Source organism: Momordica charantia, assembly GCF_013281855.1.
Source record: "Momordica charantia cultivar OHB3-1 chromosome 6 unlocalized genomic scaffold, Mcharantia_2.0 BLBB01000006.1, whole genome shotgun sequence".
NCBI classification, from domain to species: Eukaryota; Viridiplantae; Streptophyta; class Magnoliopsida; order Cucurbitales; family Cucurbitaceae; genus Momordica; species Momordica charantia.
In genome coordinates, this window is record NW_028275164.1 from 31,874,095 (window position 1) to 31,896,362 (window position 22,268).

The 22,268-nt window shown below is 34.9% G+C and overlaps 2 protein-coding genes across 7 annotated transcripts in view; both read right to left on the minus strand.

Moving 5' to 3' along the window:
• The window catches only part of LOC111025972 (ARM repeat superfamily protein), a 35,787-nt gene extending 22,432 nt beyond the window's left edge, over window positions 1-13,355 (minus strand). For 2 of the 6 annotated variants that reach the window (XR_015791897.1, XR_015791898.1), the window contains exons 1-7: window positions 13,038-13,355; window positions 12,856-12,951; window positions 8,646-8,809; window positions 7,490-7,763; window positions 5,528-5,595; window positions 3,510-3,579; window positions 3,050-3,409 (exon numbers count right to left, since the gene is read on the minus strand). Coding sequence is in view for 2 of the 6 variants with exons in the window: in XM_022303915.2 (XP_022159607.1) it covers window positions 3,050-3,409; window positions 3,510-3,579; window positions 5,528-5,595; window positions 7,490-7,763; window positions 8,646-8,809; window positions 12,856-12,951; window positions 13,038-13,214 (1,209 nt within the window). In the remaining 4 variants the exon portion in view is untranslated. Of the gene's footprint in view, window positions 1-3,049; window positions 3,410-3,509; window positions 3,580-5,527; window positions 5,596-6,180; window positions 6,335-7,489; window positions 7,764-8,645; window positions 8,810-12,855; window positions 12,952-13,037 lie in introns of those variants that run through there. The other 4 variants (XR_015791895.1, XR_015791896.1, XM_022303915.2 and 1 more) reach the window with 3 other exon arrangements.
• A 4,173-nt stretch (window positions 13,356-17,528) lies between these two features.
• On the minus strand, window positions 17,529-18,436 carry LOC111025919 (RING-H2 finger protein ATL79-like). Its single transcript, XM_022303838.2, has one exon. The coding sequence runs from the start codon at window positions 18,319-18,321 to the stop codon at window positions 17,731-17,733; it is 591 nt and encodes a 196-aa protein (XP_022159530.1). The 5' UTR covers window positions 18,322-18,436; the 3' UTR covers window positions 17,529-17,730.
• Window positions 18,437-22,268: the final 3,832 nt, after the last annotated feature.

A 22,268-nucleotide genomic window follows, 5' to 3' on the forward strand; every position in this document is an offset into this window, starting at 1 on the left:
GGACTGGGATCTCCTTGTAGCTATCCTTCAACAGAAAGGGTTCAGAAGAGATGGATTAGCCAGATTGATGGTTGTATTAGAGGAACAAAATTCTCAGTCTTCATTAATGATCGTCCAAGAGGGAGAATACAAGCTTCAAGAGGTCTAAGGCAAGGTGATCCCCTTTCACCTTTCCTTTTCCTTCTTATTAGTGATGTGCTAAGCAGCTTATTGGACGATATTCATGAAAAGGGCATCTTTGAAGGCTTTTTTGTTGGAAGTAATCGTGTTCACATCTCTCATCTACAATTTGCCGATGATAAATTGTTGTATTGTAAAGATGATGATGAAATAATGTTGGAAAGCCTTTCTGTAACAATTAAGGCTTTTGAGTAGCTGTCTGGTTTAAAGGTGAATTGGGACAAATCTTCACTTAGTGGTATCAATATCGACCCTCGAAAGGTTAAATTAACAGCTCAAAAATGGAATTGTAAGTTTGAATCTTGCCTATTATGTATTTGGGGCTACCTTTGGGTGAGAATCCAAAGCTTGATGTCTTTTGGCGCCCTATCAAAGAAAAAATTTCTAAAAAGCTTGATCAATTGAAGACATATCATTTGTCTAGAGGAGAAAGACTGACTTATGTCATTCTGTGTTAGGGAGCATCCCTCTATATTACCTCTCACTTTTTAAAATGTCTATGCATATAAGTAAGCAAATTGAGAAGAGTATGAGAACCTTATTTTGGGGAGATAGTTCCCGCGGATCTTTGAAGCACCTAGTTCGTTGGGATCATTCTTCACGTCATAAAGAAGATGGTAGCTTGGGTCTTGGTTTCCTTTTAAATAGAAACCAAGCTCTTCTTGCAAAGTGGTGGGGATGGAGGTTTAGTATGGAAACCAATGCTCCGTGGCGTTCATTAATTGCAAGTATTTATGAAACTGATGGCTTTAGGTGGCACACTTTAGAATTAAATAGTGGAGCGTGTCGCAGTACATGGTTCAATATTCAAAAGCAATGGAAGTGAAGCATTTCTCATCTTTCAAGGTTAAGAAGGGGAGACGTATCTCATTTCAGCATCATCTATGGATCGATAATTCACCCTTAAAGGTTAGGTTTCCTTCCTTATTTCGGGTGTCTTCAAACTCTCTCATCTCGCTGCATGATGTATGGGATGTTTCCTCATCTTCTTCGAGGTTAGAGTTTAGAAGACTACTTAAAGTTGATGAAATAGCTGAATATGTTGATTTGTTAACAATTTTGAACTCTATTTCTTTACGTGCTGATGAAGACCAAATTTCATGGAACCTAGATGCTGCTGGGGTATTTTCTGTTAGTTCCCTTTGTAAACCGAAAGGTTTTTTGTGGAATTACCCTCTGATTTTTACTCTAAGTTATGATGCAAGCGTGAGGAGTGTGGAATTTTGTGAGTTTTTGTATGAAGCTTTAAGTGTTCCAAGCTTCGTAGTTGTTGTCCTTTGAATTCTTCAAAGGTGGCTCTTGGGTTTTATTATCTTTATCTTTTCATTATGTTTGAATTGCTACTAGTTGAGCTAGCATTTTGTTCGTTTTATTTTCTCTTTTTCTTTCGCCCCTTTAGGGGTTTGTATTTTGAATATTTTCCTTTTCATATATCAAGGATAAGTTGTTTCTTGTTAGGAAAAAAATAGTTGCTTACTTGAAGGTCAGTCTCTCGTGATAATTTATTGCAATAGCTCCCGAGAAGTTTTTGTTTTAGATGTTTCCAAAGCGGATAAATGTTGGTTCTTTTATTAATCTCTAGTTGGTATTAATTTGTGGCTTTTAATATATCTTTTTGGGAATTTTGTTGAGGTTGTTGTCCATTCTCCTCTGAGGAGTTCCTTGACGTATTGTCTGTAACTTTCATAATGTCTTAACCTCTTGTAATTTTAGAGATTTGTTCTTTATTTAGCTGTTTAGTATTTTTTCGCTCCTTTTCAGAGTTCGTGTCCATGAACATTTTTCTTCATTTTCATCCATCAATGAAAGGTTTGTTGCTCAAAAAAAATAAATAAATAAACTGCAGCTATACAGTTTTATTCTCCTTTTTGAAGGATGTCCAAGCAAGAAAACCTCCAAAAAGTCCTTGACATTCCTTGGTGGGGATAATTCCTGTTAAAGGACAAAAGAAGAGCTTCCAGACGCTGTAAGACAAGGGACAACAAAGGAAGCAATACTTTCTGAGCTGCTTTTGTAGAAAATGAGAGAGGGAGAGGGTCATGGTGTGCATTGTCTTTGCACAACCTCATTGGTACTTGCACGTCAATAGCTAAGCTCCCACAAGATGAATTTTACCTTTCTTGGATATTTACCACTCCACGGCTTTTTGTGAAGATGGGAGATAGCATGCTCATATCGTCTCAACATTCATATTGTCTCAACACTCCATGAAACGAAACCACACCAAGTAACATCCTGTTGGATCAAGAATCCATCTACACCTGTCCTGGGTCCTATAGAGGGCCATCATGGGGATAAGACAAGAAGAGGCCCATTCCAATACTTCATGATCCAGAATACCCTCCTAAACTTGAGAAATCGCATGGAAAATTAGTTAGGTCCCGTGAGTCTTCAATGGTCGCGTGTTCCTGCATGGACAGAGTATAAAGCCTAGGGAAAACATAGAGTAAAGGTCCATTACCAATCCACTAATCCAACCAAGAAGTTGAAAATTTACCATCGTTGACAAATGTACGTGTACCAGGTTCTAGAGTTAACAAAATCTTTGAATTTGAGAGACAAACGATATATTACCAAGAGAAAAAGGAATCCAGCCTATAGAGAGATCCCCCTGCGGCCCTGCCTATGAGGAGGTTAGGAAAACTTCCTCCAATCCAAGTTGGGGAAATATTTTATTCATATAACCATACATGTACCAAGTACATACTTTTCAAACCCATTGCAGGAGGGATTGCTAATCATGGAAAATAACCTATTATTAGCTGGAGGAAGGAAAGTTATGGACATAGATCATTGTAGCAATTTACTTTCCATGGATAAGTGAGAACAACAAAGAACTAAATCAAATAGCCCCCTATCCCCGAATTACCTGTATACAAATAATAGCAGCAACCCGAACCTTGCCATTCGGAATGATGTCGGTATCTCTTACTTGCCCATCACTGTCATGATCGGAATCTGAAGATATGAAATCATAGTTAAGAGACTCTACAGCCATTGAACTTTGAGAATTTTGAACACTGGCCTGCTTCGTATTTGAATTATCTCTTCTACGCATGTGAGGGGGCCTATATGCACTATTATTTGTCTTTTTTGGTTCTTCTAAACTGGACTGGGTACTAGTCAAGCTAGGTTCTTTCCCTTGATTACCAACTGAACTAGTAAGTAGGGGTCTATTCGGAAAACCATAGGCAAAGAACATACGCAGTGCTGCTACAAAAGCTGACACCTGAAAAAAAGAAATTGAGTAAAAAAAAATATTCCAGCCAGCAAGCATTTTAAATGAGTTCAATTTAGGTCTTAAGAGTATAGTCTTATTTCTTACTTACATGGTCAGAAAGGGAGCATTTGCGATCTGCTAAAACCAAATGAAGACATTGTAAAAGAGATAGATAATACCTGCAGAAAGTAATCGCCAACACGTGAAAAGGATGGCTACTTTGAAAATGTGCCAACCAAGATAAGGAATTACAAATTCCCATTAGGAGACGATGGATAATATGATAAGAATTGCTTAGTTCATGCAATTTGAAACTTTAAAGTTGAATTGAAACAGTAAGCAAAACACGGTAACTCTAACAAAGCCAATGGAGTGGCTGTTACCATGGGTAAATGATGTGAGCTTCAGGGACTTCAATGTAATTTTAAAAATTAAGAATTAAAAACAAACAAAAAAAATTCTTGTTTGAGAAAAACATGAATTTCACTGTTGAAATGAAATATACCAAAAAATGGGGGGGGGGGGGGGGGGGGGGGGGAGCCTCCCTATCCAACTATGTGGATTGCAAGTTACACCAATGAAACACCAAAAAAAGAACAGAAAGAACAGAGTTTAAGAACAAGTGAAAGGACTCGATGATGTCAGTGAAGGTGCAGCCATTCCTCTCCAGCCCTAATTTCCATAAGAAGGCTCTGTTGATGGGCTCCAAATAATATCTTTTTCCTTTCTGAAAGGATGCCCCACTAGGATATAAGAGAGAGGTCTTTATAGATTGCCAATTTCATATCTGAGAAGGTCAACACTAGCATGGTGGAACTAAACTTTGTTCCACCTTGCCATTAAATTGCTGAATTTCTCACCAAAGCCTTACCAAGCACAAGCTTTGATGAATTCAACTCCAAGTTTGGCTTGTATTCTATATGCAATCCAACTTGAGGGGAGTGTATATTTGTATTATTAGAATATTAATTTACTTAGATTAGATATTAGTCTTTTATTTTTAGAAATTTTTAGTTCATATATTTTCCTTAACTTTTAGTAAATATCTTTTCCTTCGTTGTAATTTTCTTTTGTATTATATTAGCCCATTGTTGGGTCTCTTGAGAAATAAGGAAATTATTTTCTCCCAAAACTACAGTCTTTAATGCTAAAAGGAGGAGCAGTACTACGTTGAAGGCTCCCAGGATGTAGGACCAGTATTTGTCAGCAAAGGGACCGAGAAGAAAGAAGTGGTTGTGTCAATTAGCTTTATCCTTCAACTTTATCCCACCCACTTAGCAATTGAAAGATATTTTCCTTTGATCTTTAATTAAAAACCCAAGCCATATCCAAATAGCTTTGTGATTCGTAATTGTATTTGCCAGGATAGTTAGTTTTGTAGGGTAATTTGTTGTAACCTAAGGCTATTCCCATATCCAAGACTACATTGTACATTGATCATAACTCCCCGGTTATATTTATCCCTTTTTAATTAATTAAAAGATCCTTTTTTAACCTTAGGCTAGTTGTCTAGTCAAGATCTTTCAAGTTTTGTTCAATGTTTGATTTTTGGACTGTTGAAATATTGGAAGATATGTTCATTATTTGGGTGTTTTCTTCCGTTTCTTTTGGAGATTTTATCTTTGAACACTTTTCTATCTTTTCATCTACCAATGAAAAGTTTGTTAAGTTTGTTTCTGGTTACAAGAATTAATTAAAAGAAGTGGCCATTAATGACATACAGACTCTATATGGCTTAAACCAGTTGTTGCAGTCAGCTTTTCACATCAATAATAAAATTGATAGCCCCTTTCTTGGCTACGGCTCCAACAAAATGGAAGAAAGTTGTTGAGGTAAATTGGGACAGCAACCCTAACATCAAGTAATCCATTTACGTCATCTACACCACGAAGCGTTCCTTTACCCAGAATCACAAAATGACTCGGAGAAAATTTTTATTTTAAGCTTCAACATAAGATTTAACCTGAAACTTCTTAAATAGACATCGAGACTAGTAACAATCAAAGTAAAAACAGTAGGCAAAATACAGCACTATACTAAAGCCAGTCAACTCACTAGTAAATCAATGATAACAAACTCTTTTCAAATTAAATGAAAACTATACCATATTATATTGAAGCAGTATACCTGGACATCACCTTGTCTTCAACAAGTAGACTATTAGAGGCCAAGAAATCCATCACTTTTCTAATAACCTATAGACAAAAGAATCATGGTGGTTATATGGAAGAAAACACCCACTAGTTTAACCTCCATACATGTTATATGCAGTGTTGGAGGTTACCATGCCAGCTGGAAATATTCTACATCTAAAGCAAAATTGTTCAGACAACTATGACAGCAAGCATTCCCTCCATTACCAACAGATAATATTCCACTAGTCAATATCTCTAGGTATTTCCAGAAATAGAAATCAACTTTGAGCTCTTGGCTAAACTCAATTGCGGCCTTTTTTTATGCAACAGAAGTAGTGAAAAGTTTTAGCAAGCAACCAGGCTTTCATTGAACAAATGAAAGAATAAAAAAAGAATACAAAAAAACGGGTAAACAAACCCCCCCCCCCCCCCTCCCCTCCAAGAGGAACCTCAAACCTACCAAAAGGGCTCGAATCAAAAAGAATAAATAATTACGAAAGACCCTAGAAATTGAAGGCCAATGAGGGATTTACCAAACCATCTCCCAAGATCTCTTGACCCCTCTAAAAACTCTACTATTTCTCTCCAGCCAAATACCACACAAAATAACCAAAAAAAAAATATGCCAAAGAATCTTTCCTTTACCCCAAAAGAGAGGATAAAATAACACCTCCTCCACCATCGCTCGACAATCTCTACGAAGCGCCAACAAAACTCCAAAAGCATTCAAAAAATGCACCCAAAGGAATGGGACAAACTGACAACCCCAAAGGTGTGGTCAAAGTCTTCCAATGCATTTCTGCAAAAGAAACGCCAATGTAGCCTCAAACAAAAGGAAGAGTGTCTGAATACGATCTAAAGTATTGATTTTACCATGCATGACATGCCAGCAAATAATTTAATCTTCTTTGGAACTTTAACCCCCATAGTAAGGAGAACAAAGGGGAGCCAAGGGAGGATGAGGGACACATAAAAAAAATGGAAAATGAGCTAAATAGAACCCTCCTAATAGACTAGGAGACCAAACAAAAGGAAGAGTGTCTCTGAATACGATCTAAAGTACTGATTTTACCGTGCATGACATGCCAGCAAATAATTTAATCTTCTTTGGAACTTTAACCCCCTCAGTAAGGAGAACAAAGGGTTGCCAAGGGAGGATGGGGGACACATAAAAAAGATGGAAAATGAGCTAAATAGAACCCTCCCAATAAACTAGGAGACCAAACATGAATATCTCTCCTCCCTTCATCCCTCGACAAAAACAGTAAGGTTGAGCTATACCAGTTGCTGCTTTTGCTATCAGATTAAGTACATATATCAATTTTCCTTCCTAGCGTGATAGATGTGAACTATAAGTACAAAGATGGAAAATAAGCTATCACGTTAAGAACAAAGATGGAAATTGAGCTATCACATTAAATTTTCATAGACCAAACATTGATATATGTACATAATGTGATATGAAACTTTAATGTGATAGCAAAAGCAGCAACTAGTATAACTCAAAACCCGGTCCAACATTATTGGAATTTGGACAAAACCTACTGAGACTGATAAACACTCCGTACAGGGGAAGATTGAAAATATTGTGATTTTGACACCAATATTACCTACGAGCAACTAGATTTCAGGTATTAGTGAAAAAGGGTCTACCCAAACCTCATATTCAACCTAATAGAAGCAAGGTATAATGATAGACATATTCAAACCAGCTTGAAGTGGACTCCTGCCAGCTGGAAATAGCATACATTTGTTGTAAAACTATTTCAGACTACTATGGCAGCAAAGATTCCATTAATCATTAAAAACAACTTGTTGATTAATATTTCCATAGTTAGCTCCTAAACTATTCCTAGTGTGTAAATACTAGATAATTTCCTTATTGGCTTGCCAATCATTCACAAATTGAATACATCCCACTTTTTCTACCAAATGCAAAGAGAATTGTTTCTACCTGAATCGTTGACATCCAAACATCAACTGGAAAATACGACCCCAGACTTGTGATTGCCTGACTAAGCAGATCAAATGCTACAGCCTGAACATCCCATAAACCATTACATTTGGGTACACTTTTCACAATTTCAGTGGTATAACCATGTTTAATGATTGGATTTGACGAGGGAAATATTGCTGATTGAGAGCCAGAAATCACGGAAAGCAAGAACTTTGCGACCTGAATATCTTCTGATGGTAAAAACTTGCGCTGGTGTGAACAGACAACATGTCTGCAAAAGATAGAAAATTTTCATAGGGAAGCAGGAAAAATATTGATACTAAGGAAAAAAGAATGTGCATAGTTGATCATAAGTCCATACAAGGAAAGAAACTACAAGATACAAGACATCGTATCATAAACAAACAACAACTATGAAATTATTTAGTCAAAGAAATCCCGAGAGAAGCTATGAAGTGTACATTCAACATAAATTCCTATCGCATGCGGACTCCTTTCTTACACTCTACGCTCATATACTCTAGTGATTTGGGGCCTATCATGACCCTTCCTCAATTATAGGAGAACCACAAGAGCAGGATTTTATTTTATCAAAACTGCTCGATCCCTCTTCTTATCTTCAATGATAATCATTCTAACATTTTATTAGAAAAAGCTTCATTGACACCAAAGAAGAATATGACAAAAAATTCACTACACCTGATATTCAGATGGCACCTTTTCTTTATCTTCCCAATCACTTTTTGACTATAAAGATCACCATAACAATAGATGGCCCTTTTGTTTCTTTCATTTTCTTAATGAACATTGACTTTATCATCGTGAGAGAGATAGACCATTGGCAATGATCTAACGTCTCGTGCATCCAGAACATTAAAAAAAAATAATAAATAAATACCTGCAGAATAATGAATAAACTATATTTTCTGCAGTATTTAGGTCAGAGAGTTCAAAGTTTGTTTCATTCTCAATAAATGACAATAAAACTAAACTTTCCTTCTCCCACTATACAGATCACAAAATTCAACCAATTCAATCATACGAGCAAACATCACTCTAGCCCCAAATGACAAAATGCTAACCTATTGCGCAGAAATGGAAGCAAGAAAGAGAAGATTTCCCAAGTTAACATGGAGAGAAAAGTGAAGCTAACCTTACAATCTCCAAAGATTCCAAGACAGGTCTGATTTGAGCAAAATTTCCGGGAATATTAAGTTTTCCAAGAAGGAATTGGATCACATCTTCAAAATATTGAAGAAGCAGGACCCAAGAGGACGAACTGAATTCAAGAGCAACTTCATAAGAAATACCATGGATCTGCATTGGGTGCAAGAATATAAATAATTAGAGAAAACTGAGAAATCAGAACTCAGAAGAGCACCATCAGGAGCAGAACAACGTTAAGACACTAAAGTTATCCACCTGGGGAAACATTTTTTTGACGAGAAACACATATTTCATATTATGAAATATACAAAAAGGAAAGGAGTTATATAGGAGCTCTCCAATTCCTTAAGAGGTCATTTAGACTATAGCTAGAGAATGAAGGAAAATAGCTTTTACACCAGCTAAGAGCTGTAACCAAAACTCCATCAAAAAAGTTGGCAAACGGCTGGGACTTGTTGTCGAAAATTCTGCTATTCCTTTCTCTCCAAAGATTCCAAAGAAAAGCTCTAATGAAGAGGGACCACATAATCTTCTTGTTTTTTTTGAAAGGATGTCCCCCAAAGTAACTTGTAACTGAGAGTTTATCTGCGCATGAAGAGGGAATTGCCAGTCGAAAGCTTCAATGATGGAACTCCAAAATCTGTGAGCAAAATCGCAAGCGACAAAGAGATGGTTTTGGGTTTCTGCTGCCTTGAGGCACATTATGCACCCATTTGGAGATAAGGCCATCAAAGGAAGACGCCTCTGTAACCTATCTTGGGTGTTGATAGCTTCGTGACTGAGCTCCCAACAGAATAATTTTACTTTTTTGGGGTATTTCTCTGCCCAAATAATTTCATAAGACAAGGGGGAGGAGTGTGTTGCGCAGCTGTGAGGTGCTTTAAGAGGGATTTAACCGTATAGGTTTGAGTGGGGTCCATAGGCCAAATCCATTTGTCTTCCCTGTGAGAGAGATGAATAGCTGAGATTTTGTGCTCAAGGTCAATCTATTCTTCCAGTTCCTCATCTTTGAGCGGTCTGCAGAAGTGATGATTCCAAGAAGCTGTGGGTTGATCCCACAAATCACTGACCTTAGCATCTTTCTTTGTAGAGGGAGAGTGGAGGCAGGGGAAAAGCTCAATCAAAGGGATGTTAGAGGTCCATCTGTCATACCAAAAGCTAGCCAATCTACCATAGCCAATTTTACAAAGGACTGTATTCTTAATGTTGTTGATGCATTTAGATATGCCAGCCCATGGACCTTTGAAAACTTTGGACGGTTGATTTGGCCATGGCTGATTTGGAGAAATCCCATATTTCGCTCCAATCATTTGTGTCCAGAGGCTGGCCTTTTCTGTTGCAATTCTCCAGACCCACTTAGATAATAGAGCTTGGTTTCGGTTTAAGATGCTGCCTATCCCCAAGCCTCCTTGTTTAGTGGGGAGATGTACTTTTCTCCAATTGACTAGATGCAGATTGCCACTCGACTTAGGGCCTTCCCAAAGGAAATTCCTAAGAATTTTATCGACTAGATGGGCTGCTCCCTTAGGGATTTCAAAGAGAGAGAGGTAATATGTAGGGAGATTGGAAAGTACAGCTTGAATCAGAGTAACCTTACCTTCCTTTGATATGTGATGATTGGTCCATTTCTGAAGTTTGTTCTCCACTCTTTCAATAATATTGTGCCATAAAGACAAGGATTTGTACCTGCCATGTAGGGGAAGACCAAGGTAAGTCGATGGCCAGGTGCCAATGCGGCAGGAGAAGATGGAAGCAGCATCCGATAAGGAGGAAACCTCAATATTTAATCCCAGAATCTCTTATTTGTTGTAATTAATGTTCAGACCAGATGCCTCCTCAAAGATTTTAATATTTTTGGCTAAGTTTCTGATGTGAATGGGTTCAGCAGAGGAGAAAAGCAGTGTGTCGTCAGCAAATTGAAGATGGTTAATATGGAGAGAACCATCCTTGGAATGATAGCCCGATAGGTGCCTTCTAATGGAGCCATGGTGAAGGAGACGACTTAGGCAGTCAATCACAGGAATGAAGAGGAAGGGAGATAGTGGATCCCCTTGTCTAAGCCCTCGGGTTGCTGTGAATTTACCTCGTGGCTTCCCGTTGATAATAATGGAGAAGTTTGTGGTTGAGACACATGCACAGATCCATTGCCTCCACTTTTCCCCAAAGCCTTTGGCCTTTAGAATGGCATCAAGGAAGTCCCAATCGACTTTGTCAAAGGCTTTCTCAAGATCTAGCTTATGCATGATCCCTTCGCTCTTTCTGACTTTCCAATCATCAACGATCTCATTGGCAATTAGGCTAGCATCTAGAATTTGTCGACCTTCAACAAAAGCAAATTGATTAACTGTAATAGTAGGAGGGAGGACCTTTTTTAGCCTTTCAGATAGGACTTTAGCAATGATTTTGTATGCACAAGGAATGAGGCTAATAGGTCTGAAATCATGTACTGTTCTGGCAGCCCTTTTCTTTGGAATGAGGCAAATGTAAGTCTTGTTGAGGCTAGCGTTGATGATGCCATTTTTTAAAAAATCTTGGAACACTACCATGAGGTCTGATTTGATAGTGTTCCATGATTTTTTAAAAAAATCCGCTGTAAAACCATCAGGACCGGGGGTTTTGTTTGCACCAAGACTTAGAACAGCTCTGTGCATTTCCTCCTCTGAGAAAGCTGATTCGAGGGATTGGCTTTGGTATACTGGAATGGGATCCCACTGAATGTTGCCCGGTAAAAACCTTTTATCATCCTTCCTAGTATAAAGGCTCTTATAAAAGGATAGAAATTCAACCTCTATCTCACTGTCTTGCAGAAGGCTATGACCATTGGAAGAAAGGGTTTCAGAGATAGTACCTTGCCTCTTCTTAGCAGCTAACATTCGATGGAAAGAGCCGGTGTTCTCATCTCCTTCCAGCATCCATCTTTGTTTGCATTTCTGTCTCCAAAAAGATTCTTCCTTTGCTGCTAAAGAGAGAAGTTGGTCTTTTATGCTATTTCTGCTTTCCACCTGATGTTGCGAGAGGGGGCCAGTATCCTCCAGGGAGTCGATGGCTTTCAAATCTGCAATGAGGCTAGTTTTTTTATGGTGGATGCAGCCGAAGTGGTTTTGGTTCCAATCTTTTAAGGCCAGCTTCAGCTGTTTGAGTTTCATCATGAGGCCATGGCCGGGCCAGCCTTGTAGAGGGGTAGAAGACCACCAGTTTTGGAGGAAAGGAAGAAAGGTTTTGTGGGTGAGCCACATGTTTTCGAATCTGAAAGGACTGGGGCCCCATTTGACATCTCCGAAGTTCAATAGGATTGGGTAATGGTAATGTTTCCCCAGGTGAACATTTATGAGTAGTGCATATTTCTATTCATAAAAACATTTATGAATAGAAATATGCACTACTCAAATTCCTTATCATACAGAAATGTACACTTTTTAACAAATACTATATTTTCCGTGGTTATAGCTAATTTAAACCTTAAGGGCATTAATCTAGCAGGCTGCTGCGTGTTTATGAAATATATTCTGTGTATTGCATACATTGTCGCAATGACTTTAAATGTGAATTATCTTGAAACTTTCCACTATACTTGACCTATTTGTAAGTCAGGCAATAACTATTCCCCACTGAATATTCAACTTTCACATACAGAATCATCCTGATGAAGAATGAAACTTGATTGACACCATGAGTTTTGCATCTCTTAAATATAATTTTTTTTAATTTGATGATGAATATCCGCATGTCAAGTAGAGACTATCAATTATTTGAAAACATTCACCAGTAAACTTGAATTTTTCATATCACTTAACCAAATAATATATGCTTATCTTTTTCATTATCTAAAGTACTGATTCAAAATCCATGGTCTCATGAATCAAGTTTCTTTACAATGAAAGGAACTTATCCATTGTCATGTGATAGATATTTTCTCTTCACTGAATGCTGAAACGTTAGGCCTCTATGATAGCAATGAAACTTTCACTTCTCATAACAAAATCAGAAGAAAATTTTGTCAAGTTTGTATACATCGCAAAGAGACAATTATCATGGGCAGAATATATATGATCAAATTCTTGGTCAAATTCTTAACAGATTAACGAAAATGAACTAATAGAATAAACCTCCCGATTTCATCATTCTGTCTCTACCCCTTGGAAAAGGGTCAAAAAGACGAAAACATTAAAAATTGAAATTCAAAATGTAATTTGCACCAGATGTATGATATCTGCGAAGACGGGGGCAATGTCATGCGCGGTTTTTGAAGCAGGAGTAGCCACTTCAAGGAGAAACAGCAGATCTGATGATACCTACTCACACAAAGAAGGAACAAGAAAGTGATAATCGTGCATTTTGAAGAACATCGACTCAGACATAGAAAAGGGGGAAATCGTACTTCGGGAGGAGGAAGGTAGTGAGCGGCAGCGATTAAGGAATCGGAGTGGGAGAGGATGGTGTTGTGGAGAAGTTCGGAAATTGAGGTTGAGGACGACATCGATTCGTCTCGGAGAGTCAGAAACGCCGTCCTCCATGACCTTACTGAAGACGCTGATGACGATGACGGTGTCGCCATCCCCACGCTTCACTTCTTCGACCTGGCGATCAGTTAATCTCCATCGCCTCACTAGCCGTTGCCTTGGGTTATTGGGCTGAATGAATCTTCTTCGTTTTTTTTCTTTCCTTCATTGAGAACGAATGAATCTTCATTATTATAATGAATTGAAATTAAAATGACTTGTTTGTATATATTTTACAGAGGGAAATATATTTTTAATTGGACTTTCAATTTTATCAAATTTGACCTAAGTTAGTATTGTAATTTTTACTTGTTTGTATATATTTTCTTGCTAATTCGCCCCTAATCTAACAAAAAAATGATGCAAAACAGATTTGCTAATTGAGCGAAAATCAAGTTTCTGTACAACTTGTTTTTTTTAAAGGAAAAAAAGAACTTCGTTAAAGATTAGAAAAATCACTTTCAACCAGATTATGAGTACGTAGAACGAGTGATTTAAAAAAAATTTGATTTTTCAAAATCACCCTCTAAATAATATCTTATAAATTAATTTTAAATGATTTTATGTTTTCTAAAATCGAAATTTTAATTTGTCGTGATTAATAGAAATGGAGCTGATAGATAATTTTGCGGTCCCACGCACACCCTACATATTTCACATAAACCGCACTCTTCGGGCTCCTCAAACTCAGAAGCTTTCCTTGCATGTGCAATTGATGGCTGCTCTCACGGTCTTCCAAATTGATACCACTCCAGTACAATTCACGAGGTCGTGGATTTCTTCCAAAACCCAACGGATTTATGTGAGATCGGTGTTAGAGAATAAAATAGCCCACTAATAATCATCTTTATCGCAAAAAGCATAATATTTGTTAGCTAATCCGGTCATGATCTCAATTAAATCGAATTTCAAATTTCAAATTGGAATTTACCATTTATAAAAATAGATAAATCAACCTAAAACTGCTAAACAACAAAAATGATAAATTTGTTGGTTCACCCGGCCTCGATTACATCTAATTCTCTAATATTATTGTACGTTCTATTAAGATGTAGATATAATATCCTATATATGATACTTCTTCGTTTTTCTTTATCCATAAAACACTCATGAATCACTCTACAAATTTTTTAAAGCTCTCTAAAAGATAATACTGAATTCTCAAACTCCGTGTTCTTGAAAAATTTCGGCCTTCCATAAACGCTTCCATATGTCACTTCGAAGTTTCGGATTAGAATAAGCAATATCCGTCGTGTTTTTAATATCCTTACCTATGTTATAAGCTCGTTTGGTTCAAAATATCAAATTTTTATCTCGATTTTAAATAACCTCATCAACTATGTCTCTTTTGAGCAATGGAATATGCTAGATAAGTTAAACCTCCAACTTAATGAAACCATACTTGATATTTTCTTCATCCCATCTCCTCTCGTGCTCATATGTATGTCATTAAATGTTGTAAGTAAGAACCATCTCCACATTACATTGTGACTATTAAAAATTATGCTATAGAGGTAAAAATAAAGGAAGATGTAGTATAAAGTAACAATATTTTATTGTTTTTTTTAACTCAATAATTATATGATAAGAAATCGAATCATTGATTTTGAAGATGTTGATTTATACTCTGATTGACCGCCAATATTCTTCATTTTGCTAAATTTACAATCTGCCAATGCATTATGACATGTTTTGCAAAATTAGCTTCTAAACAATACCTCGTATATTTAGCCACTTGAATCTCTAAACTAAATAATCATTAAGATTTTGAATTTTTTTTAATACAGCAACATATGAAAGTAGGGATCTAAACTTAGATTTTTTAATCAGAAAGGTGCTTAAATTAGTTGAGCTAAACTTATGAATATGATCTTTTTCTTCTCAAGCGAACAAGTTCAATATGAACAATGATGTTGTAAATTCTTTTTCCTTAGTAAATGCTTTCTAAAATAAAACTATTTTTTATGAGTTTTTTTTTTAAGAATTACTAATTTTAAAGTATGTTTTGTATAGTTTATTAATTTATTTTAAATATCTAAAAGTATTTTAAAGAACGCAACCGTTTATCATGATAAATAGAGAAAAAAAACATTAAAAAAATCAAATTAAAAAAAAAGTACCAAACCAACCCAACACGTACTTTCAGAAGAAAAAACTGAAACCCACCTGATTCAAACAAACTCATTGATGATTGAACTGAAAAATGAAAAATCACAAAAAATGGTGGACAATATATAATAGGGAGTAGTAGTAATATATATATATATATATATAATAGGTAATATATAAAGTTGAACACAAAAAATAGTGGAATAATGCAACGAAATGAACAGCCACGTTGAGGGGCACAACCTGAAGAAATGTTGATTTTAGTTCTATATTGTTTTAAAAGGGTGGTCCAGGTATGATTATTGTTCATTTAATTCATTTTTTATCTTATTTCTTTTCATCATAATTGTGGTTTGTTAAATATTTTGAAATGTAACCATAAGTTTGTATAAAAAGATTTCTATTATGTATAAAATTTGTACTAAAATTTTATAAATATAGAGTTAAAATAATCCATCTTTAAAAATACCCTAAGTATAAATATTAAATCCAAGATATTAAATTTCGATATTTTCATCAAAATTTTCATGTGACTAAGTTGGACATCAAGACGAGGACAAATCGATATTTTCATGGTATTGCAAGAAAACAAAATAGACAAAATATCACTGATATATATATTATTAATATTAATCATTTGAAAAAAATTATATATATATATATATATTTATATAATGATGTTAATCATTTTTACCTTATATAGAAAATGTAAAATGTTTATTTATTAATTTAAAAAAAAATTAACGAATTTTTTATTTTTATAATATTTATAAAAAGGTCCATCAACATAAATATTTCATCTCATTTTTATCTACACTTTTATGAAATGGACAGATCGACATATGATATCAACGTTTTAGAACCTTGATTTAAAAAATAAAAATTAAAACTACCAAAATAGTAAATATTACACCTAAAACTTAACAAATATTAAAACCGTTTAAATGTAGAATCAAATCTGTGGATGCAATAATTAAGCCCCACTCCGCTAAAGCACACAGACTGTAGAGACAGACAAGACAAGGAAGACATACATATATAGCAGCGACGGCTTCACACGTTACCTCCTTTGTCAGACCTGACGTGGCATCTTATTAACACTCCACGTTACCCACAGCCCAGCTGATTGGACGCCCCAGCCACCATGCAATCTATTTATAATTTTATTAATATTTAATTACTAACTACTCAATACTACTATACTTTTTTATCATTAAAAAAAATATGATGAAGTGATAGTCGATGGCAAGAGAAATACCGACTAGTTATCAATTTTTTTTTTTTTTTATAAAACTAGTTATCATTTAATTTTGTATACTTCTAAAAAATATGACCTCTAAAATCACTTTGAGGGTTGATAAGCATCTGAGTATTATATTTTTATTTTTATTTTTTGGTTAACTCTGTCTTTCACTTCACCTCAACTCAATTTTTGGCTTCGTTAAAGAAATAAATTTTTTATTTTTTCCATATGGATTCTCAAAATCCGATCGGAAAATACTTCAATATCAAGGTTATTAGAGTTTAGTCACCACAGCATTTGTGTTAATAAATATGCATTTGATAAGACTCAAAATTTTCAATCGTGTATACAATAATAAATATATAAACTAAAGCCAAAACCAAGATAGTCCAGTGATAACTAGCATATACCTCCAACTAAGAAGTTGTGAGTTCGAATCCCCTTCCAATATGTTGTATTAAAAAAAAATATATATATATATGTAATTAAAAAAATATATCATTCAAATTCTATTAGAAATTTATTAAAGTTATAAACTTTTATAATTTAAAAATCTATTAAATATTTTTTTTAAATGGAGGACGATGTTAAATTCAAAATCATTAAACATTTTTTTAAGTTGAGGATGTACAGTTCATGTTAAATTGTAACATGAGCTATTCTAACCTAACTAAGGTGTAAAACTCAATTAAAAAGAAAAGAAATAAAAAGAAAATCTCCTATATCGAACCATATCGACCATTTTTTCTCTCACCAATCCAACTCATCATAAACTCGAAGATGGTTTTTCCTTTTTGTTATAAGTTTTATCATTAAGCCTTTAATTTTAAGTTTATCTTAAACTCTATCATCAATGACGATAGTGACATATCATATCATAGACATGAAATTGACATAATAATTCTAAAAAAAAAAAAGAATGACATAATTCGTGTCACGGGTAGAAATTGGGGTTCAAAACTTCTTCCAAAAGAAAGGAAAAAAAAATTAAAAACATTTTTAAATTTTAGATACTAAATAGAGGTAAATTTCTATTTTAACCTCGTTTCTTAACTCCGAATTTAATTAATTAACGAGCTTTCGGAAAATTGATCGGAAAATTCGAGAGCAAAAACAGATGAAGCAATTGCAATAAAAAAAAGCAAACGCTCAATTCGAACTGCTGCTAGACAGCTACGACGGCGACTACCGGGAGAAATTTGGGTATTTCAAATTTAATCTCAGGGGCAGTGGTTGCCGTCGCCGTCGCCGTCGCCGTCGCCGCTGTGCTCGGAGGACGACGGCGAGGGAGGAAGGTAGCTCCGGCGGCAAGTCGGACAAGAAGAATGCAAAATTAACCACGTTTGAATGCACTGCACGTGAAATCCGTGCTTACAAATCGACAATACTCGAATCTCTTCCCCCTCCGAGAACTCCGTCAAGCAAATCGTACACTCCGCCTCCGCTCCGGCGAGCTTCGGCTTCATCTCCGCCGAAAAAACCAGCGCCGGAGCCATCTTCAATGTGTCCAGTAAAATCGGCTTCGGCTCGTCGCGAAGTTCCTGCTGCTGGCCGGCTTGAGAAAGACCATTACCGTCGGACGGATCATCACGGCGGCCGTCGCGGCGGAGGAAGCAGCGGATGGCGGTGTTGAGAGCGAGGGCGCAGATGAGGCCGCAGAGGAGAATGATGACGACGACGGCGGCGTTAGCTTCGAAATCCTTGGAATTGGAGTACGGCCGCCAAGAACACGCGCGGAAGTCGTGGCACGGCGGTGGAGGCGGCGCGTGGAAGCGGACGGTGTCGTCGGCATCTAACGGAGTTGGTCGCATTTTCTCTCTCTCTCTCTCTCTTCAGTTCCTAAGCAGAGGAATTCAGTGATTGCAGAAGATGAGAGAGAGAGAGAGAGAGAGACTATATAATAAATATATATTTTTTCTTTTTCTCGATTTCCTGATTTAACTGCCCCCATTCTCTCTTACGTGGCACCTTATTATGAGGGACGAGAGCAGAGTAATTTATATAGCAATTTTACTTCAGGCGGCAAGAGTTGTATAATCGAATTTTGGTATTAATAATAATTGACAAATAAATGTATACTATTTTGCAAAGAGAAATAAATGTACTAATCTTGACGCAGAATCATAGTTGGAGGGGTAAAAGTAAAACTGATGGCAAACATGGGGTCTCTCTTTGGTTGAGATGCATATGTTTGAGCAACGTTGAAGATCGATAAGAGGTGTCCTACATGTTTAAAAGTAGGATTCAAACTCCAATTGAGGATGTTGATGCTGAATCCCATCAAGCGGGATAGATCAGCATGCATTGAATCGAAGTGAGCTAGGCGAGGATTGACCGCCCGCATGAAGGGAACAAACACTTTGAGCTACTGTAAATTGTAAGTTGTAGTTAGACATAATTGTATACTTTAGTAAGTGGAGCAGTGTCCTTTTTATAGACAACTTGGGGGAGAGGAGATGAGATCATTAAAATTGCTCTGGTAAGCAGTTATAAACCGTCTGGCTTGATGTCAGCTTCCTCGAATCGATTGGAGAGAATTTGGGCGATTTTGTAGTTGGTTTGGCTTTTAACTCGACTTATTTGGGAGATTGTCATGTTATATTTTTCCCTCCAACAAATGAAAATTTTTTACTGGTAAAAAATGTCAGTAAAACAATAATTCTAATAATAGAGGATTTTTGTTACTTCTAACCAAAGATTTGGTAAATGACCACGAGTTGTCATTCCCCAATGCTACTATGTGAAAACTAGAGTCCCACTTTCTCGGATATGTAATAACTTTCAAGATCCTCTTCAAATTACTTGCTAATGTTGTAACCTCAACGTAAATCCTACATCACCATCAATCATAAATATACCAATAAAATATTGTTAAGAATTAATGGGCTGAAACAAAAATTTCTAGAAAGTGTAGAGGCGGAAATGAAAATTAGAAACAAATTGAGATATGAAACCTTTAATTATACATATACTTTTATTTTTAATTCATTTTAAAAATTGAGGCAGGGCAATTTGCGCTGAATTGACGACAAGGTTGTTGCATGATCATTATTATGTGATTCGACATGGGTTTTTGGCCCAGACGATAATCAATTTGGCTTGGTCGTATTCTTACCTAAATTCGTCTAATCATTTGATAAACATGTCACTCTAGTAGTGTTCATGCAAAATTAATTAGGATCCTAGACACAACTCTCTCTTAATTATATATTGTTTGAACGAATTACTTAGACAACAGATCGTCACGTTTCTACAATAGTATGATATTATTCATTTTAAAAATAAGTTCTCGTTCTTTTCTTTTAGAATCATTGAAAAAACTAACTCCTACCCGTTAAGATATTTTCCATTACTTATATATCATGAATCTTCCTCTTCTCTAATCGATGTAGTATTTTTAATCACATTTGTTCGCTCTCTATATATATATTGACTTCAACACGTAAAGGTAATGATTCAAATATTTGATTTTTTAGTCGACAATAGGTGCTTTAATAAGCCTAATAAGTTGGCTATAAGTAAATAATGAGAACTTTGAACCTTTAAGAGAAAAAAATGTTCCATATGAATGTCACTTGCACATGAGTTAGTTGATCTTAATAGTCGGAAAAAATCATCTGATAGAATAGTCGGTTTACACGAGCGTGGAAAGAAATTCGAGTTGAAATTTGTGAATCGATACGTGTGTGGTAGTTGACGATAATATTGACAAAGACCGGAAAAAGATTATTATAAAATTTTAAAAATTTATTAGATGCAAAATTGAGAAGCTATTGATAATCATAACAAAATTGTCATAATTGAGTACCCGACACGTGCCCTTTTTCGAAGGTAAAACGAAGCGAACCAATTTTGTCTGCTTGCTTTCATGGCTCACACGATTACCTTCCCAATAGAAAGAGAAAGGAGCGTATTGAGAGAATTGAAAAAGGTGGTGTGGTGTGGGTGTGGCATTAAAGGAATGGGAGAAACTGAAAGTGATTGGTACTCCATCGTTTTGGAAGTATTGGAATTAGAGTGTTAAATTTCGGTCAATCCATCAACATTTTTATATGTCTACAAGTGAATAATCAACTTTTTCATAATATTGCAATAAAATTGATAAAACATTAACATATTATTAATTAATCATTTATAAAATTGTGAAATATTTAAGTTTTGTTGTAATAATTCTAAAAATATATCCATATTGACTATTCACCAATATTTTTGACATTGGTATTTTAAATCTTGATATAAGACAATTAAATGAAAAAGGAAGGAAATAGAAGTGTGTCTAAGGATTGCAGAAAGATGTAGACCCTTCCAATGCCCCCCACGCCCCCTAAGCCCCACCATCGTTATCTTCGATCTGCTTCTGCTTCTGCATTTTATATTATTTTATTCCTCACCTTCTCTCACTTTCCTTAACGTCTTTATTTATTTCTTTTTATAATGCATTGCAAAATGAGTGCCACATATTAATACTTTTTTTTTGTATACATTTGGAGTTGGGGTAAATTAGGGTTAGTGTGTTATCCAAAATTGTTTATTTCTTTCAAATTCAAAAATTGTTTTCGAATTTTATTCTTTAAAACTTAAGAACGTAGAACTAGATTAAAAAGAATATAAAGTTGATAAATTTATTATTTCATATTATAAACTGATTTTATTTTATTTTTTTAAAATAAACAATATAATATATAATATATTATAAATTATATAATATAATAAAATAATTGTTCTACTAAATTTATAACAAGTAGGTTAATAAATTAATTAATATTATTTTAAATTGTACTAAATATTTAGCTGGTAATTAATACGGTATAAAAATACATTATTAAACATTTTGATCAAAATTTTTTTTAATATTGAGATCCAATTTCTAAATCAACTACTAACCACATCCGAAAATAATGAAAATATGTAATACAATTTTATTTTCTATTAAATTTATGTTTATAGATCACCAACCAATCATATCTTTAGTTATTTATTTTATTTTTAGATGACAGCTTGTGACTTGAGATTATATTATAATTGGTTAAGAAAGAGGGAATTTATGGTGTAGTGGATTTTTAGTTCAATAATATGTAGAAGTGATATTCGAATTTTTGAATTATCATTTTGATCAATGATATATATCTTGATAAGTTTAACTATATTCAAAATTTTCTTTTTTCTAAATCAATTAAAAGGTCCATCGTGAATGTGCAAAAGACTATTTTTGTTTAGTTGAGAATTTACTTCTTAAATGGTACGTTGGTATTGGGCTTGTCTTCGTGGTGTGAGCTTCAATGTAATAATCGTTTTAAACTAGAATATTAAATATTAGTCTATTGTCAGATATTTCCATAAACATTTATACGTGTCCATGGATCCAACATTAATATTAGAGTAAATCGACATTTCTATAGTATTGTAAAAAAAAAAGTCAAAATATAAAAAATATCAACAAAATATCACTATTATAGACATAATATAAATATTAATTATTTTAACTTATTTATAAAAATTGAAATACTTATTTGTTAATTTAGATATATTTTTTTCAATTTTTATTTTGATAGTTTTTTTTAGTAATATTCATCGATATTAAAATTTTTTATTATCGATATTTCCATAAATTTGAGACATCGATATTTCTATTGACATCGATATTTAAATCCAATTATAGTTCAATTCAATATTATAATTAATACGAGACCCTCGCCATGAGTTGCCTTGAAGTGTACTGAAATACCAAGCTAGTTGAATGAAGTTGGTAATTTACTTG

What these genes read in the sequence shown, in the direction of transcription:
- LOC111025919 (XM_022303838.2), bottom strand. Translation starts at nt 18,321, where the DNA reads ATGCGACCAACTCCGTTAGATGCCGACGACACCGTCCGCTTCCACGCG.